General features: G+C 34.2%; 7 protein-coding genes across 7 annotated transcripts; 5 read left to right on the plus strand and 2 right to left on the minus strand.

The window, feature by feature from the left end:
- Nucleotides 1–1,993: 1,993 nt before the first annotated feature.
- On the minus strand, nucleotides 1,994–5,123 carry PHYBLDRAFT_181014 (hypothetical protein). Its single transcript, XM_018438400.1, has 12 exons — nucleotides 4,994–5,123; nucleotides 4,447–4,795; nucleotides 4,255–4,326; nucleotides 4,061–4,132; nucleotides 3,814–3,885; nucleotides 3,674–3,741; nucleotides 3,482–3,557; nucleotides 3,272–3,343; nucleotides 3,111–3,182; nucleotides 2,936–3,007; nucleotides 2,674–2,745; nucleotides 1,994–2,541 (listed from the first exon to the last, which is right to left on the minus strand). The coding sequence occupies exons 1-12, from the start codon at nucleotides 5,052–5,054 to the stop codon at nucleotides 2,199–2,201; spliced, it is 1,401 nt and encodes a 466-aa protein (XP_018293032.1). The 5' UTR covers nucleotides 5,055–5,123; the 3' UTR covers nucleotides 1,994–2,198.
- A 149-nt stretch (nucleotides 5,124–5,272) lies between these two features.
- On the plus strand, nucleotides 5,273–6,722 carry PHYBLDRAFT_144346 (hypothetical protein; the record flags this gene model as incomplete). Its single annotated transcript, XM_018431196.1, has 5 exons — nucleotides 5,273–5,302; nucleotides 5,792–5,808; nucleotides 5,882–5,983; nucleotides 6,070–6,274; nucleotides 6,564–6,722. 5 exons carry the CDS (start codon nucleotides 5,273–5,275, stop codon nucleotides 6,720–6,722), a joined length of 513 nt encoding a protein of 170 aa, XP_018293033.1.
- A 1,223-nt stretch (nucleotides 6,723–7,945) lies between these two features.
- Nucleotides 7,946–8,889, plus strand: PHYBLDRAFT_186605 (hypothetical protein). The gene is made up of 4 exons (XM_018439262.1): nucleotides 7,946–8,051; nucleotides 8,132–8,176; nucleotides 8,284–8,631; nucleotides 8,759–8,889. The coding sequence occupies exons 1-4, from the start codon at nucleotides 7,996–7,998 to the stop codon at nucleotides 8,790–8,792; spliced, it is 483 nt and encodes a 160-aa protein (XP_018293034.1). The 5' UTR covers nucleotides 7,946–7,995; the 3' UTR covers nucleotides 8,793–8,889.
- Nucleotides 8,890–9,241: 352 nt separating this feature from the next.
- PHYBLDRAFT_186606 (hypothetical protein) lies at nucleotides 9,242–11,627 on the plus strand. Its single transcript, XM_018439263.1, has 8 exons — nucleotides 9,242–9,390; nucleotides 9,553–9,657; nucleotides 9,898–10,124; nucleotides 10,305–10,384; nucleotides 10,493–10,883; nucleotides 10,959–11,042; nucleotides 11,187–11,285; nucleotides 11,413–11,627. Exons 1-8 carry the CDS (start codon nucleotides 9,255–9,257, stop codon nucleotides 11,518–11,520), a joined length of 1,230 nt encoding a protein of 409 aa, XP_018293035.1. The 5' UTR covers nucleotides 9,242–9,254; the 3' UTR covers nucleotides 11,521–11,627.
- A 753-nt stretch (nucleotides 11,628–12,380) lies between these two features.
- Nucleotides 12,381–14,882, plus strand: PHYBLDRAFT_1733 (chitin deacetylase; the record flags this gene model as incomplete). The annotated part of the gene is made up of 10 exons (XM_018436995.1): nucleotides 12,381–12,488; nucleotides 12,684–12,752; nucleotides 12,806–12,852; nucleotides 13,004–13,075; nucleotides 13,173–13,207; nucleotides 13,360–13,710; nucleotides 13,857–13,925; nucleotides 14,051–14,315; nucleotides 14,438–14,575; nucleotides 14,729–14,882. Coding segments are annotated over 10 exons (1,308 nt in total), but the record flags the coding sequence as incomplete, so codon positions are not given.
- Nucleotides 14,883–15,424: 542 nt separating this feature from the next.
- PHYBLDRAFT_67765 (hypothetical protein) lies at nucleotides 15,425–15,963 on the plus strand (the record flags this gene model as incomplete). Its single annotated transcript, XM_018441846.1, has 3 exons — nucleotides 15,425–15,475; nucleotides 15,502–15,679; nucleotides 15,758–15,963. The coding sequence occupies 3 exons, from the start codon at nucleotides 15,425–15,427 to the stop codon at nucleotides 15,961–15,963; spliced, it is 435 nt and encodes a 144-aa protein (XP_018293037.1).
- Nucleotides 15,964–16,460: 497 nt separating this feature from the next.
- Nucleotides 16,461–17,165, minus strand: PHYBLDRAFT_167325 (hypothetical protein; the record flags this gene model as incomplete). The annotated part of the gene is made up of 2 exons (XM_018435625.1): nucleotides 16,461–17,002; nucleotides 17,138–17,165. 2 exons carry the CDS (start codon nucleotides 17,163–17,165, stop codon nucleotides 16,461–16,463), a joined length of 570 nt encoding a protein of 189 aa, XP_018293038.1.
- Nucleotides 17,166–18,395: the final 1,230 nt, after the last annotated feature.

An 18,395-nucleotide genomic window follows, 5' to 3' on the forward strand; every position in this document is an offset into this window, starting at 1 on the left:
ACTGGATAAAGTGAAGGACGATCCCAAAACCACTGACTTGAAGACCTGAGATTATATAGACCTTTTTTTATATATATATAATATATTTAATATTAGTATTAGTGTTAGTATTAGTATTATAAGTAATGGTAGAAAGGGAGATCCTTGTTCTCTCAATCTCTTTACTTCCCCCTGAGCCAAAATGGCTTTTTTTTGTCTTCCTTTGATGTGTCGCCTACACTCCCTGATCTTATTCTTTTCTATGTGTTTATTTATTTGGTTTGCTCTTATTCTTTAACCCTCCCTTGCATTCCACTTCTCCTTTCAAAGTAGTAGGCCTTGCATACACACATAGACACATACATGTATTTATCGTCTTTCTAAGTACCATCTTTTCCTTTTCTTTTCTTATCTTGACTTGATATTTGTCTGCTAATAGGAGAGAACCCAGACTCTGTTTAGGGCCTAAACCCCTTTTGATCCCACACAAAAATATTGGACATATATCTGATTAGAACACACATACAGATATATGTACATGTAAATATATATATATATATATCTCCCGGTCAGACTGCCGATCAATATATATATATACAACCCTTTTGCCTTGTTCCAAACGCGGCAAGAAACTGCTGTCAGGGCAACTATTCTATATATTTCTCTCTCTTTCTCTCTCTGTTGATTTATACTTATATATACATATATATATGAGTATATGAGAGATAGATATATCAAGTGTAAGTAAACACCTATTGTCGAGATTATTGACCCTATTTTTGCCTATTTTTCTAAGAAAATAAATAAAGAGGATTCCAGGGAATTATGCTTGGTAAAATCCCAATATCATTGAAAGGAGAAGGTTTTTATTTTATTTTATTTTATTTTATTTTATTTTGCTAGTTTAAACTCGTGCTTCTGCGCAAGTAAATAACAGTCGCAAAATACACTGCAAAACTAAAAAGAACCTCCCATCACACGTGCTGGGAATTGACTTTGAGAAAGGGGAAAGGGAAGGGAAGAGAGAAAGGAAGGTGATATGTATAGCCAAACATACATACAAATTGGATCAAGTTATAATTATACAGGATCTTTATTATCGTTATTATTATTTGAAAGCCTAAATGTATTGAAGATCTCTAATGTTATGTAAGACATCAAAAAAAATGTGGTGAGATGTGGTGTAATGTAGTATGTACGCTGGGTTACCATGATTTTTGATTTAGGACAAATAAAAATAAGAAATTAGCTTTGATATTAGGTGACAGGTTTCAACCTGAATCGAACCAACTCTTGTGATAGATGAATACATTACAAAATAAACAAACCAATTGCAAATTATAATCTGTATTAAATAGAGCAAAAGAAGAAGAAAATAAGACGAAGACGAAGACGAAGAAAACGACTATATTGGTAACAATAATTATCGTCTAAATATCAGTCATTTCTTCTTTTATTACTACTAACTTTTTATTTTTCAATTGAGTACTACTACCATTACTGCTGCTGTTACTATTGCTGTTGCAGTTGCTGTTGCAGTTTCTGGTTTTGACATTGCTTTTGGTTAGTTGATTTGAAATATAAAGAAACCTTTTTTTTATTTGTGTGCATTTATTTAAATTATTATTCAAATCTCCTATTCTTCCCGTGTGTCTTTGTTCTTCATATGGCTTTATACCTGTATCTAGCTCTACATGATATTAGGTCTTTAGATTATATTAAATAATTATAATTAATTATCATCATTATTATCCTGGTAATTTATCTTTCTACAAATCTATATAAACCAACAGGCACTTCTTTTTCTTTTTCTTCTTCTTCTACTTCTTCATTTATTTTAATTTTAATATTACTTGATTTTTAGTATATTCATTCATTCATTAATATAAAGTATATTTACTAGCTCTATATCTATATATATATGGCTATAGTAATAATAGTAATAATATAGAAAATGCAAATATGGTATTAGGATTTAGATTAGCTTACAATGTATGTATGTATCTTATATAATAAATATGATTAAATACGATTTCTTGTCTATATCGAGGATCTCTTTATTTATACATTTATCGAGGGTCAGAAGCTTGTATATAATAGAAATACATGGATCAATTACATTAAAGAGAAGGGGAAATTTGAGAAGCTTTAAATTACAGTAAAATATAATATAATACAATACAATACTTATAAATATATTACTGCTATTGTTTTCTCTTCTAAAGAAGTAATGCAATGATACTGACAAAAAGAGCCATGCAAATCTTGCCAATCGAATGAGTAACCTGGACGCCGCTGCTCTTTTTCTTAGTAGTGCCGGTAATCAGCCCACAATCTACCGAACATTGGAAGGCGAGACTTTCGACATTACCGAGGACACTTTTGTCGGGACAGGTCTGGAATTGGTTTGGAATCATGTTACAGAATCCAAGGGGCAAAGGTGCTGTGGTGGCAGGGAACTGGCCATTGAAACTATTATAGTTTAGCATGACGGACTGTAACTGTGTGAGGGATCCAAACTGATCAGGAATATCCCCTGTGAGTCCATTGTGGCTCATCATACTTTGTTTTTTACATACAAATAAATAAATAAATAAACATAAGCCAAAGACAGAGAGAGAGAGAAATTAATATTTTTGAAAAAAAAAGTACTTCTTTCCTTCTTTATTTATTTAATTATTTTGTAAGACTTACATTTTTGTCAATTTGACCAGACTTCCGATTTTAGGAGATAGATTTCCTGTCAAGCGATTGTTTGAAAGATCACTAAGATAGCATTAGATATATGTATATACATAAATATAGAATAAGGAAGGGGAGAGGGGTGAAGGGCAAAGATTCTTTTACAATAAAGGTTTCTTTGCTTTCAGATCCATCACAATTGAAGAGTATATATATATATATATATATATATATACGCAGGCTATTCAATTAAGATAGTCAGTTTACAACTTACAGTTTTTCAAGGTTCACAAGATTATAAATAGTATCCGGGATGGTACCATTAAGCGCTTGAGAGGACAATGTTCTTTGTAATACATACACACGCACACACACACATATATATAAATACATTATATATTTAATCATGTAACAAGTCTTACAAATATTATTATCTATATCTTACTTACAAGGTGTTTAATCGAACAAGACTTCCAATGGTTGAAGGGATAGGTCCATAAAAGTTGTTATTCTTCAGATTGCTGTACGTTAAAAATAAAGGTGAGAAATTTGGTGTAGAAAAGCACATGTATATCTAATTATATAATTTGGTTAATAGTTGTACACTCACAGTGTAAAGAGGTTCACCAGATTGCCGATCTCATTTGGAAGTGCGCCATTGAAGCCATTATTATCAATTACCCTAAAGCGCCACATATATACATAAGCACAAGATACGTTGGGTGAGACAAATATAAACAAAGAAAAGCCATATAATAACAGCAACAATAACATTTTCTTAATAATGGTAGTAATAGCACCCGCAATAGTAATTACATACAAGTATTCAAGTTTAGTTAACTTGGTCAATGCGGTTGGAAATGGACCAGTAAGTTTGTTTGATCCAAGGTAGAGATCTATCAAGAATTAAGAAAGAAAGATTCAGTCAGTCAGTCAGTCAGTCAGTTATATTATTATTTTCCTTCTTCTTCTTCTTCCTTTAGAAGTAAATCAAAACTCAAAATAATTTTACCTGTTAATGTTAAAGAGCTTTCCCAATTGTCAGGAACTGTGCCAGTGAAAGAGTTGTTTCTCATGTAACTATATGAGAAAAAAATTATTTACATGAACCAATTAGAAACGTTCTGCTGTGAATGAATGTGATAACTTTACACGCTAGTCAAGGCAAGCATGCTACCAAAGGCAGTCGGAAGTGTGCCATTCAGTTCGTTAAAATTAGCATTACTGTGTGTGTGTAGATACAAAAGAGGAAGCAGAAGAAAAAAAGGGTTAATATTTGGAAGCGTGACGTGATTATGTATGTAGAACATGTACATTAAATATGTAACTGTACTATTTTTATCTTTGTATACAAAAAGAAAAAAAAAAGAAACAAGAAAAGGATATAAAATATACTTGCAATGACTGTAGCTTGGTAACAGAAGACAGTGTGTCTGGAAGAGGTCCATAAAGGCGGTTATTACTTAAATCACTACATAGAAGAAGGGAAAAAAATTAGGCACATTTCTTGATCTATTGGTGTCCAGTAATAGTAAAATAATAATGTCTCGTATCTAGGATACTGAACCAGTACACATCCTTATATATACTTGCATCATTGTAAGATCAGGAAGCATGTTGAGGTTGTTAGGCAATTGACCTTGGAGACGATTTGACCCCAATCGGCTATGAGAGGATAATTTATTATCGAGTTTGTTGGTTAGTTTTGTCTTTATTTCAAAAAAAGGGAATAATAAGAGTGATAATAGCCTATCCTATCTATCTATAAGCATATAAAATTCTTACATTTTGGTTACTTGACCGAGAATACTGCACTCAACGCCATACCAGGTGCAGCAAGTAGACATATCAGTAGTACCCCATCCGGTACGGGCCGCCCACCCGGTACCATTTAGAGATGTGTACCATTGATTCAAAGCGGTGCAGGCTGTTGGATTAACTGATCCACTATCGGTAGGTGAGGTATTGTCCGAGGTACCCAGATTGTCTGTTGCGTCTGTTGCGTCTGTTGTGTCTGTCATGTCTGAGCCATCTGAAGTATCTGAGGTGCCTGCATCTTCAGAGGATGTGTCGGAAAGATCATCAGACGGATGATCGGAGTCTGATCCATCATCACCAAGGTCGGACCCATCATCTAGAGTTGGAATAAACCCACATACACATACACATATGAATATAAATATAAATATAGAATACAAGTATAAATTATTTTTATTTTTATTTTTGGTTTATTAGCAATGGAAAAGGCAGACAAAAAGGAAAGAAATAAAATCAAAAGAAGAAGGGGGGGTTTTGAATATGTGAACAGACTAATCCAAATCGTCATGGTTACCTTGACAGGTCACGAGCTTCAAAATGGCTAAAAGGATCAATATTCCGAGGATCAGTCTCATTTCAGTTGATAAATAAATGAGCCTTGAAGAAAGGAAAAAAAGGAAAGTGAGTGAGAGAAAGAAGAAGAGGAAGGACAAAGACAAGGTAGAGTATCTTATTCCTGAAACTCACGTTAAACTTATATATATTTTTGGCGGCATTCTAAATCTTGGCAGTACTTTTTTTTTGAAAAAAGAAAAAGTATTATTAGCGACCTTTATGCATTCGGTTTTTCCAAATGTCGGGTACTACACTGTCTTTGTCACCGGTAAGCTTACGGGGACGACATTTCCTGGTTGGGCACGACGTTTCTATATAACCGGACTAATAGATTGTGACTACATGTCCGGGGTCTGGTGTCTTTCTCTAATCCTCCAGGGTAAAATTGTGTGTCCTGAAAAAATACAATATATTCATTGTATGCATTAACTTTACTACTTTGGCCCTACACTTTGTGTTTACCAATCTCTTTATAGACTTGTCTCTTCTTCTTTTAGGAAGTACGACCAATTTTTAGTCAGTTTAATAATAAAATACTGTCTCATACGAAAATCAAATCCTGTATATTCAATTAATAGCAGTTTGCGTCCTACATTTAGACTTGACAAGAAAGAAATAATAATTAATCACATATGTAGAAGATCATAAGGAGTTGTTGTCATTAAGGCGTAACGCAACCTAGCTTGCTATTTTACGATTAATTGGCCTTCTTACGTGTATCATATATTTCTCTTTCTTTTACCTAATGTTCCCATAGTTTGACATTACCAGCTGGTAAGTAATCCCCATCCACTCATTTTTGCAAAGCACAAAAGAAGGCCTTTATACAGATATTCTGTATCATTAGGGACCAGATCAAATTATTCGATACCGGCAAGAAGAATGACGCTGCATACTCCCAGGCTATCCAGGCTGTCCAGGATGCCCAGGATGTTCCGCCAGGCTGCCCGTAAGGTTCTCCTAAAAAACAAGCCCGATGTTAGCTAAAGAAGAGGAAGCTTTTTAAAAAAGCAAACTTGTTGACTTTGTTAACAGCGCTATTCTACCATATAATCCTCTTAATGAAGAAATCTACAAATGCAAAAGAATGGAGACAAAAGAAATTTTGGCGCTTTTAATGAAGCACACAAATCTACTTGACAAGAAAACAGTCAGCAGCTTTGGAAAGTGGCTCAAGTCATCCAAAGTAGATCTGCTTGACTCTCCTGACAAGAGAGTTTTCACCTGCGACAATAAGAAAGTACAGGCGAGAAATTTATATGTTATGAAAGAGAAAGACTTGGGCAAGATAAGATTTTTAAAAAAATATAAATATTTAAATTAACTAATACTTCTATAGTCGATACTGCCAATAATATTGCCAAGTATTTATATAATTACCAAACCAATGTCAATGCTTTAAAAAACGACGGTTACAAAGTTGTTGGATACGCGAGAAAATCATTAGGAAACGAAAGCAATGAAACTCGAATTCGATTACTTCGATTGATGAGAGAGATTTTCTGAAAGACCAATTCGGTTGTTGAAAGTATATTCGTCTCTCCAGCAAAGCAAATGGACCAATGAGCGGAAGAGGCAAAAGGTGTTCTTCACGACCTCAGATCTTACAACTTGGCATTCCACCAGACCACTCCCCCAAACCATTCAAAAAAAAATTAGAGTACTTGATCTTTAAAATCCCATCATAATGTGTGTCTTTTTTTTATCTTACACCATTTTTACTAAAACAAAATATCATTGGATTACAAGCACCTTAAATATACTGCTCTTGGAGAAGGAGTTTTTTTTTCAACCGTCTCCTAATGCTTGTCTTTGGATCTACCAATCAACAAATGACTCGGAAGACCAAAAAAGATTCCTTTCACAGAGCATTTATTATTTTGCAACGATTATTCATTCACTCCCAGGCCCAATATACTCTTTCAAAAAGTTGACATGTTAATATGGGTTTACAATATCTTTTTTTTGGGATTTCCCGTAAATGTAACTGAAGTTCGAGTTAATGATCGATATCCAAAGAACAACAACTACAATTGGTGAACTCACACCCTGATAAACTTGCATGATTGAAGGGATCCAAACAGTTCTATAGCTCCTTTTATAAATATGTGTACTTGTATTAGTAAAGGACAATGTCATAGAAGTAAAGAAATAAAATAACACATTAACATAACTGTTATTTTTATGAAAAGTAGCTATGTATATATGACTGTTCAGTATGCTGTATATGGGACGTTATTTCCCATTTTACTTCCTGTCGAAGGTGTATTTTCGCCTTCGACACGTACAATATTTTTTTTTTCATTTTGGAAATTTTATGTTACATAGTTACTATATATATCATGTATCTTCGTGTACGGTTTGGGAGATGGGTCTTGTGGAACGTCAAGTTGTAAGGTCCGGAGTCATGAAGAGCACCTCAAAAAACTCTCTGTTTTTTTTTCTAAACTAAAAAGAGGTTAGTTCTCTATATATATATTTTTTTTTTGGAGACTGGCCAAAAATAAAATATAGTTTTCAAATATAACCGAAAATACTGTAGCCCTATTCTATTTCTTATTTTTATTATAAGAGATTCTGTTTGTGTTTAACTAAAGGAGTATACGACCAACGATTTTCTTTTTCTCTGCTCTCTTCATTTTTTTTTTCTTACACATTAACATTTAAACAATTTTATATATAAATTTATATCTAGGCAACCGATATAAATGTATGTATGCAAGACATAAATTAAGCTATAAATAATTTCAAAATGTACTACCTTGGAAACCCAAAATAAGCAATTGGTTAAATTGTATTGTATTGTATTGTATTAATCTATTTTATGTGATTTTATTTGCTCATCAATACGACAGGCCTTCAAATTCGAAACACTTTTATCCTCTCTCTTCAAATTCCCTTTCTCTTTCTTCCTTTCTCTCTTTTTATTTACTTTTTTATTTTCTGGTTCTCAAATATCAAATGTCAAACCTTGTCCTCAGAGTAGCTATCATTGGCGCCAGAGATCTTGCTGCAGCGTGAGTAACAAGAAGAAAGACCAAGACATGCATATATATATATGAAGCAAATACTAAATACATAAACAAATAATAAATAGTGACCGAAACGGAAGTTCTGACCCTTATGCCGTCGTTCGCATAAAGTAAATAAGATGATTAAAATAAATTATTTATATTTAATGTAAAAAGAGAAAGAGAAAGCAAGCAAGGCACTATATGTATATATATAAAATACTAACATTATTTACAGCGACAAAAAATTCACAACAAAAGTGGTCAAGCAAACTTTGGATCCTGTCTGGGACTTTGATTTTGATTTTCCCATCAAGCTTGGAAAGGTTCCTAATGGAGTGACAATCACTATCTGGGATAGTGACACCCTTGGACGCGACTTTTTGGGAGAAATTACTCTGCCATTCAAGAACATATTCGACCGTAATGCTGGTGGTATTGCAGATGGTGTACCTCGCCACTTCTTTGATCCAGATAACAAATCATGCTGGTTCAATCTGTCAAAGCGTAGTGAGAAGGACGTCGTGTCTGGAGACATCTTGGTCAAGTTTGGCTTTATTGAAGATCATGACCGAGACAGCAAAGAGTAAGTCAGACCTTAATTATTACTTGGATAAACAGACAGCTGTCTACAGCCAAGATTATCACACTTTTAATACTCGTTTGATTAATTACTTACTTTATATATTTATTTGTGCGTATTACTAATATAGATATGTTGAGGCATGGTCAAAGTTGCTTTTATGAAAAAAAAAATTACAATAGTAAATATTCAAATATACATATATACATACATACATATAAATAAACAAATAAACTAAAAAACCTCTTTAAAATCATTGAATACTTTGGACTGTAATATTTATATTGTTTCTGTGTGTACAATTCCCCTTTATTATATTTCCCTACGGACAATCATTGGTTTTTTCAATTTTCGCCTAAATACGAGCAGAATAATTTCTGCGCTTGATTTATAACCCGATTAGTGAAAAATGAGTCAAAAAAATTCATTAAACTTTTTGGCTCTATTATATTGTATAATTTTATGTATAAATATTATCCATCTACAATATATTCTATATCTATACATCTTTACACCCATCTTCCTTTCTCTCTCTCTCTTTTACCTCTTCTTTATTTTATTTCCTTTTTTCTTCTTCCTTCTTCCTTTCATCCTCCCTATTAACAAATCAAACAAAAGATATTACAATGAGTTCTGATCGTAAAAAGTGGTCGATTCGCTCTTCTGACGTGGCCAAAAGAGCACACAATCCTATCCGTCAAATCGTCGATAAGCTCAAGCTGGATCCCAAGGCTACCAAAGAATTCATCAGTTTATCTGTCGGTCAGTACAATGATCCCAACCAACACCTACAGCGTTAAGAATAGCGATAATGATAACGATAACAACCTTCACGACGACAATATCAACAGCAACACGACGACAATGACAGTAATTAATCACTAGATATAATTTGGTATTCTTCTTCTTTTTTTTTAAATGTAGGCGACCCAACTATTTTCGGTAACTTTAATGTCGACAAGAGTGCAAATGAAGCCATTGTACATCAATTGAACACATTCAAAGCTAATGGCTACCCACCTGCTCATGGTAAACTTTCTGTTTTTTTTTTCGTGTGAATTCTATTGTACATATACTATAAAAAGAATAATAAGAACATGGATTTACTTGTCACATCAAGAATATATATATGAACTATAAATCTTTATTGGTATTAGTATTAATATTACCGTGGGAAACTTTTTTCTTCTTATATATTTTCTATATAATATAATATAAAAAAATATTTATTTATTTATTTATTTATTTATTTATATTTGTGTGTACCAGGTACTTTGGCTGCTCGTCAAGCCATTGCAACAAAGTTTGGCGTTCCTGAAGCTCCTTTGACAGCCAATGATGTAATTGTGGCCAATGGTTGCTCAGGTGCCCTGGAGATGTGTTTGAATGTATTGTGTGACCGTGGGCAAAATATCCTTTTACCTCGTCCTGGTTTCCCACTCTATGCTAGTTTGGCTGAGACTCGCTATGTTGAGACAAAGTACTATGATCTTGTGGTGAGTAAATTAGAACAGTAACAATAACGTACACATATGCATACATACATGTAAGTATGTATGTAAGTATGTATGTAAGTATGTATGTATGCATGTATGTATGCATGTATGTACGTATGTATGTACGTATGTGGATATCTAGTATTCAATACCTAACCTCTCTCTTTGTTTGTTCTACAGCCTGAAAAGAACTGGGAAGTGGATGTTGTTCAATTGGAAAAGCTTATTGATTCAAAGACTGCTTGTATCTTGGTCAACAAGTAAGTATGGAAGCACAGTATTATTAATGATAATAGATCAACATGTTAACTATGTATAAACAACTATATATAAACCATACTTACAAACACAAACAAACAATACTGTAGTCCTTCCAACCCTTGTGGATCTGTGTACTCAAAGGAACATCTGAAGGCCATCTTGGCAGTTGCTTCTAAGCACCATGTTCCTATCATTGCTGATGAAATCTACTGGGATCTCGTATTCAAGGGCAACACATTTTACCCCATGGCCACCTTGACAACCGATGTACCCATTCTTTCTGTGGGTGGACTGGCAAAGAAGTGGATGGTTCCTGGCTGGAGAGTGGGATGGATCACTGTACATGACCGTCACGGTGCATTTGCAGAGATCTTGGAAGGTCTCTTGAACCTTTCTCAGATCATTCTTGGTCCCAACTCAGTAATCCAGGCTGCTTTACCCGAGATCCTTCTCAAGACACCCGAGTCTTATTATGCTGGAAACATTAAGCAGCTCGAGGTAAAGGATTCGATATTCTTGGTCACATAATATATGTATTAATGTTGTGTATTATATATCTATATGTTGATTTAGTTGAATACCAAAATCAGTGTTGATGCTGTGTCCAAGATTCCAGGTCTTTCACCTGTTAAACCCCAGGGTGCTATGTACATGATGGTAATAATAATAATAATAATAATAGTAGTAGTAGTAGTAGTAGTAGTATAAAATATATGCTCTATTTCTATTTCTATTTCTATTTTGTTTTGGTTTGTTTTGTTTTATTTGTGTTGCATTTTACTAAACATAATTTCGTATTAGGTTGGTATCGATATTCCTAAGTTCAAGGATATTTCTTCAGACGTTGAATTCAGTCAAAAGTTGATGGCCGAAGAATCTGTGCTGTGCTTGCCAGGAGAGGTAGAGTAAAACAAGCAAATAAGTAAATAACAATAATAATGCATTAATATACATACTTTTATGTTTATACTTGGGACAAACAATAACAAATACTGATCGTTATTAACCTTATATTTATTATCATTAGTGCTTCAACTATCCCAACTATATCCGCATTGTCATTACACCCACTGTCGATCGTCTTGAGGAAGCTTACAAGCGTATGGCCCTGTTCTGCGCCAGACATCACAAATAGAGAGGTCACAGCAACAACAGCAATAGCTACATGAATAACAGTAATAATAATTAAAGATATTATTCTATTCTAGTTTTGTATAAATGAATAAATACACATGAACCCATTTTTTTTGCCAAGGGGATTATTAGCATTAAAATTAGTATTAGTTGGTGTTGTCTTTTTTTTTAAAAAAAAAATAAGGGTAGTAGCAATAATGTATAAGCAGGGTCGAAACTTTACAAAGCATTGATAAAGGTAGCCTTCAAGTCTCAATGGAAGGGGAAGTAATATCCCAGCACTGAAAATGCTTTTAAGGGGTATAATTTTTTATATATAAAAAGAAACATAGACAAAGTAGCAGCCAGAAAGACGGTCAGTCAAACAGGCAAGCAGACTGACAAGCAGACAAGCAGACACATACACATACACGTACATAGTGTATATATATATATATATATATATATATATATAAGAGAAATAAGAATATTAGTATGAAGAAAAAGAAGCTAGAACCTACTCCTTTGAAAGATAGACTTTACACAGTTGCAGGATCCAGAAAGAAAAGGGGGGATGTTAATAATAGCAATAAAGATTTGCCTAGTATTTCCCCATCTTTATGCCTTCTTCTCCTTCCTTCTATTTATCTCTCTCTCTCTCTCTCTCTCTTTCGCTCTTTCCTCTTCTTCTTCCTCTCTCTCTATATATATATATAGATAGATCTCTTTATCTTATCTTCTTTGATTTGATTTTTATTTTTTATTTGGTTGTTTATTTATTGGACCATTATGAAAAGATCCTTGGGACTATTTGTGCTGTTAATATCTGTGTGCGGGGTTCTTTGTCAGGAGGGAGCTGGTGTGGCGGGTGTCACGACTGCCGCCACCGCTGCTTCTTACAGTTGCGATCCTGCCACTTGTCAGCTTCCAAACTGTCTCTGTGCCTCAAAGACTCCACCAAATGGATTCTCTCCAGCCGACACACCCCAGGTACCTATAGTCAATCAAGCAATACATTAACCGATACATGTATTTTATATATCAACCAGCCAACTAAATACTACTCAATATTACGACTCACTATACCAAAATATCAATCAATCAATCAATCAATCAATCAATCTAATAATTACTTTTAAATTCAATTCTTGTCATTCTTTTTTCAAATGATTATTCATATGATAGTTTGTTACATTGACATTTGATGATTCTATTCAAACCTCACTTTACCAAACAGCTCGCAAGATGCTTGATGTAACGTAAGTATCTGTTTGTTTTCTTTGTAAATCAATCAAGCAACTCATCAGATTTTATTGCATAGAAATCCAAACGGATGCCCTGCACTGGGTACATGGTAAAGTATATTATTTACTTCTTCTTTTAATACACATTGGCGTATATTTGCATATCAAAATCTATACGTGCATAGATACATAGATATGTGTATATATTTATATAATTTTTATTATTGTTATTAAAGAATAAAAACATGAACGCTTTTGTAGGTTTGTATCGATGCAATATACCGACTTTTCACTTGTTCAACAGTGGTATTCAGCAGGAAATGAAGTTGCAGAGTAAGTATCTCAATAAGCTAATACTATTATTATTCATAGTAGTAGTAGTAGAAGTAGTAGAAGTAGTAGTATTAATAGTATATATATTTATTTATAGTCACACCTTTTCTCACGTCGGTACTCCATCTGCTCGTAAGTCTCCTTCTGACCTGCCTTAGATCCTAGTTACCACTCCTGCATACCCCAAAAAAAATAAGAAGAAGGATAAAGAAAATAAGGTTTTCTTTACATACAACTGCAAATAAATAAATAAATATGTATGTATGTATGTATTATTTTTATAGAGGAAATTGCTAGTTGTCGAACTGCTCTTAACACATATGGTGGTATTCCAAACGGAAAGATCCAGGGATTCCGTGCACCGTTCTTAAACTACACCAAAGACACGCTAGCCGAGCTCAAGAAACAGAACTTTTTGTATGATTCTAGTGCAAGCGCAGTCTCGGATGATGCATACTGGCCATACACTCTAGACCATGGTATGGCCAATGATTGTTGGACTGGCATCTGTGGCGCTGGCCAGATCCAATTGCCTGGCTTGTGGGAAGTACCGATGTATGCTGTTCTGGACAACGGTAGTATTCCACAATTGATGGATGTCTACATTGCCGGAACACCGGAAGATGTTAGCCAATGTAAGTTTACCTACTAGTCTATTTCTTTAACAAAATACATCAATATATACATATACATATACATAGAAGTGTGTTGTATTTAGTTTTATTGTAAAGGAGTTGAGTCTTTTCTAACTTTATATATATTATAAATAATAATAAAACAGGGAGTACATCCTCCTTTGATCGACATTACAATGGTGGCCGTCAACCCTTTGGAATCTATGTTCACCCAAGTAAGTTGTCTTTATTTATTGATTTATTTCATAGCAACAGATTACATCTTGAACAAAAAGGAAAATTTGAACACCTTTATTTTGATTTTAATTTTGATTTTAATTGATAAATCTTTTTTTTCTAGCTCATTTGACAGCATACCCTGGTCTGCCTGATCCAGCTCCAAAGCTAGAGGGCCTTATTTCATTTGTCAAGTCTATTGCCAAGAGGCCAGATGTTTGGATTGTGACTAACCAGCAGTTGCTGCAGTGGATGAAGAATCCAGTCAAGGCATCTGAGTTAGGAAAGCAGGATTACATGAAGTGCCAACAGCCTGTCATTGTAAAAGAGATCTGCAATGGTCTAGATGATGACAACAACCATGTAATCGATGACAACCTGTTGAACAAGTAAGTCCCCTTTTTCTGCTCTTTTAAGAATATCCAATTTAGCAAATGAGAGAGAGAAAGAGAGAGAGAGAGAGAAAGTAAAGGAAAGTACTTACATACATATATCTATCTTACTTGTGTAGTTGTAATTTCGGAACAACAACTTTCAAGACTTGTTTCAATTGTCCAAGCACTGCGCCTACGCTTGAATCTCCTGCACCAGTATCGTCTTCTCAGAATGGTACCGAAGGATTCCGTTATCCACTTCCCCTGGACTGCGAGTAAGTCATATTTATTTATTTATTTATTTATTTTATATATACATAAACATGTATGTATGTATAGCCTTTAGATAATCTAATGGACAACTTAACTCAAATATCTAACCTATTCTTTGTTTGTTTGTTTTTTGCAATGATATATAAAAACAATAGTACCAAGTGGTGGGATCCTATCAGTAATCTCTGCTTGTGTACTTCAACCGAATGCCAATACAAGGACACAGCAGTACCTGTTAACAAGAACACGACAACCAGCAGTATTAGTGCTAATGGAAAAGATCAAGAAAAGAGTGATGCCTCTAGATCACTTCCTTGGGTTGGTGCTGTGGCAGCTGTGGTCATGAGCACTATGCTGCTCTAAAATAACTACCTATATACCTATATACCTATCTATTTATCTATCTATCTATTTACTCTTTCTTTCTTACCATTTTTTATATCTATATTTATTTATATAAATATACAAGCGTATATACAAGTACACAGTGATATGTATGTATGTATCACTGTGTACTTGTATATGTGTCTGTATGTTTGTATTGGGACTTTGAGTCTCCCAAGAGAACTGACTAGTAATCAAATAAAAATATATACATTTATATTTTGTACTTCAACATATCATTCATTCATTCATTCATCTTGCTCCTGCATATATACAGTATTTTATTATTATGTTGCCCAGATACAAAGTCTGGAACCCTTAAAGGAATGAGAGTTAGGTGCCTGGGGAGAGATTGATAAACACAAAGTGTGAGGTCAAAGTATTAAAGTTAATGCATACAATGCATATATTGTGTTTTTTCAGGACACGCCATTTTGTCCTGAAGGATTAGAGAAAGACGCTGGGCCATGGACAAGTTAGTCACAATTATAGTCCGGTTAGATATAAACGTCGTGCTCGTAAGATTGCTGGACACAACTAATAGAACCAAAAGGTTACAAAGAGAACCCAATTTGCAATGGTGCGCTCATTTCGTAGTGAGTCATTTGTGTCAGTTGCGGTTGAGCATCAAAGATTAATCAATGTGGGAATCTCCATCTGCATGACCACATTCCACAAGAACAAGGAATTATTATCTGGCTTTAGTTCTTATTCAGCAGCTCGTAAGCTATGGTTGAGCGATAAACAAAAGGAAAACAGATTGAAATGGTTGCTTCAGCAAAGTAAATTAAACCGCTAAGCAAAGGAAATTAGCATTGATGGAAGAGTCGGAGTCATCAGAAAGACGGGCGAGAGGTTTGACAAGAACCACGTTGTCCAAACATACAAGTTTGAAAAAGGCTTCCGTCATGGTTTGGGGGTGGTTGTTTCTGGGGGTAGGGGTATTGACCCTTTGGTAACAATAAAAGGAAACATCGACTGTTTGAAGCAGTACTTTCTTCCCTAGTACGAAAAACTGTCCAAAGATAATAATAGACAGTTTCTTGTTTCAAGAGGATGGGGCACCATGTCACACCGGCGCTTATGCCACATGATATAAGAAAGAGAGGTTTCTTGTAGATAGCTTTTGATTTCTGGCTTACCCAATGCCCGGATCTCCGTTCTATTGAGCATATTTAGTCTCATCTTGCAAAGTTTTTTTTGACAAGAATAGAGACAGAGTAGCGAATATGGAAGGATTTGAAGCAGTTATCTACAAGACATGGTTGAAATACCACTTTACTCATTACTAGAGCTTTATACTCTTTCTCTTAAATATAGATATATTAAGCCATGTTCCCTCCTAGTTTTTGGTTTATTCCGAGCACATTTTATTATCAATATGATTGAAAAGAAAATATCGTCCATGATATGCTTGAAGAAGTTCTTTTAGAGAATTTGAAAACCGACCCATGACCTGTTTTACTAGAGTGTGTATATTTATATATATATATACATGATTATTTATGAGTGATCTACATGTACAGCCATTGGGGCATCTGTACTGATGATGTGTACTGGACCGGGATTATCGTTAAATGTGTCGACGGCCTGCTGATAATAGCTTGCCGCAGGATGGGCCCACTCCCGCTCGAGTTCATCCACAACGTCGCCCAGACGGGTTCCACTTGCGACTATTACTCTGCAGAGGGTGATGATTGATTGATCTTTGCTCTCAACCCTAGGACGGATCTCGACCTTGACTCGCTCAGTAGCGTAGTCGCTGACCACAAACGATTTAAAGTAATCGTAATAAGACTGTTCTGCATCGGGCATCTGGAGCAGATCGATCACAATTTCAGTGTGTGTGTGGTAAGTCGTAGGTCTACCCCCGGCAAACACCGCATTCTCAAGTACTATGTCAGGGTGCTGCCGAATCCAGTCTACGATTTCTTTACGAGTGCCATAGAAGATCCAGCGATTTGTATTTGCTGCACTTGAGACGCTTATTTTTTTTCCCAGGAGAGGAGGAGGAATGACATGACCGAGCTGGCCATTAGGAGATGCTGATTATCGTTATTATTATTATTATTTTTTAATAAAGAAATTATTCACAGCAAACAGAAAAAGACAGGGATTTATATTGTGTTAATATAGGAATATGATACTTTTTGGTTCTTGCTGTTAGTTTGATAATGTACCTATTTCGTAGCCATAAGTAAAGGTCATTATGAATGTATGTTATATTTGTATGTAAGCAGGTATGTATATATGAATGAATGTGTGCAAAGAAAAAGAAGAAGAAAAAGAAGGAATTTAATAAATCATTCAATCCATCAATCAATAAAGATTGTCGACTTGGTTTTGTGAGCGGGATAAAAAGTAGAAACACAGGATGCATAGGAAAACTAAGTCTTCTGAGTCACACCATTCCTCTGATACCTCTTAATCTGACTGAGTATTAATTTCTTTTGTATTGTACTGTATTGTATTGTATGTATGTATCGTGTGTTGTTGAATACTTTAAAAGAAGTACAAGAAGTACAAAGGAAAATTTTTCTTGAAACATAATAGATAGTAATACTAATACTAATAATAATCATTTTAATATAAGAAAAAAAAAGATTTGTACTATAATTTTTCTTAAAAATTGAAAAATGACTGTGATTAGATAAATCAGCTCAAATATACATAAACCAAGGTTTTATTTCAAAGAGCTTAAAAAAAAATCAAAAAAGGCATGTGCTATTTTGATATGAGTACGATAGTAACACAACCAAGGAACAAAAGAAGAAGAAGAAGAAGAAGAAGAAGATATATAATATAATCAAACCACCATAAAATATTTCTACCCACCAATATTAGCTTTTTACTATCTCCTTATTATATTGCCTATGAAGATTTCACCCTCTTTTCTTTTCCGTATTTTAAAATCCTAAATTTATTTATATAGTAGTAATATAATTATAATTATAATTATAATTATAATATAATATAATATAATAAAAAAAAAGAAATAAGAAATAAGAAATATTAATGGCAAGGAAAAATAATAAACTTGACCCCCACATTTCATTTATGTGACTTTTCTTTTCACAGTTGTTTACGGATCTCAGTCCCCCACAGGACAGGCGAAGCCCATAGAAAAAAAAGAATTAATAAAAAAAGAGGCGATGAGTACCAATCAAGACACTGTAGATGACTTGTCCAACCCAGAGCTTGTACTTCATCAAGATGGGAATTCGCTGGCGTCTCCCATTAGGTCTCCAAAGCGCATCAAACTAGAACATTCCAATCAAGGTAATCCCTCCTTATTCTTCTTCCTCTTCTTCCTCTTCTTCCTCTCCTACTCCTTCTGCTCCTTCTGCTTCTTTTTTTTTTTATCTATATAACTATACTATAACTACTGCTACTTTTATAATTATCGTTATTGCCACTACTGGGCTCTTTTTACCTATA

This window comes from Phycomyces blakesleeanus (genome assembly GCF_001638985.1).
Source record: "Phycomyces blakesleeanus NRRL 1555(-) unplaced genomic scaffold PHYBLscaffold_8, whole genome shotgun sequence".
Classification (NCBI taxonomy): domain Eukaryota; kingdom Fungi; phylum Mucoromycota; class Mucoromycetes; order Mucorales; family Phycomycetaceae; genus Phycomyces; species Phycomyces blakesleeanus.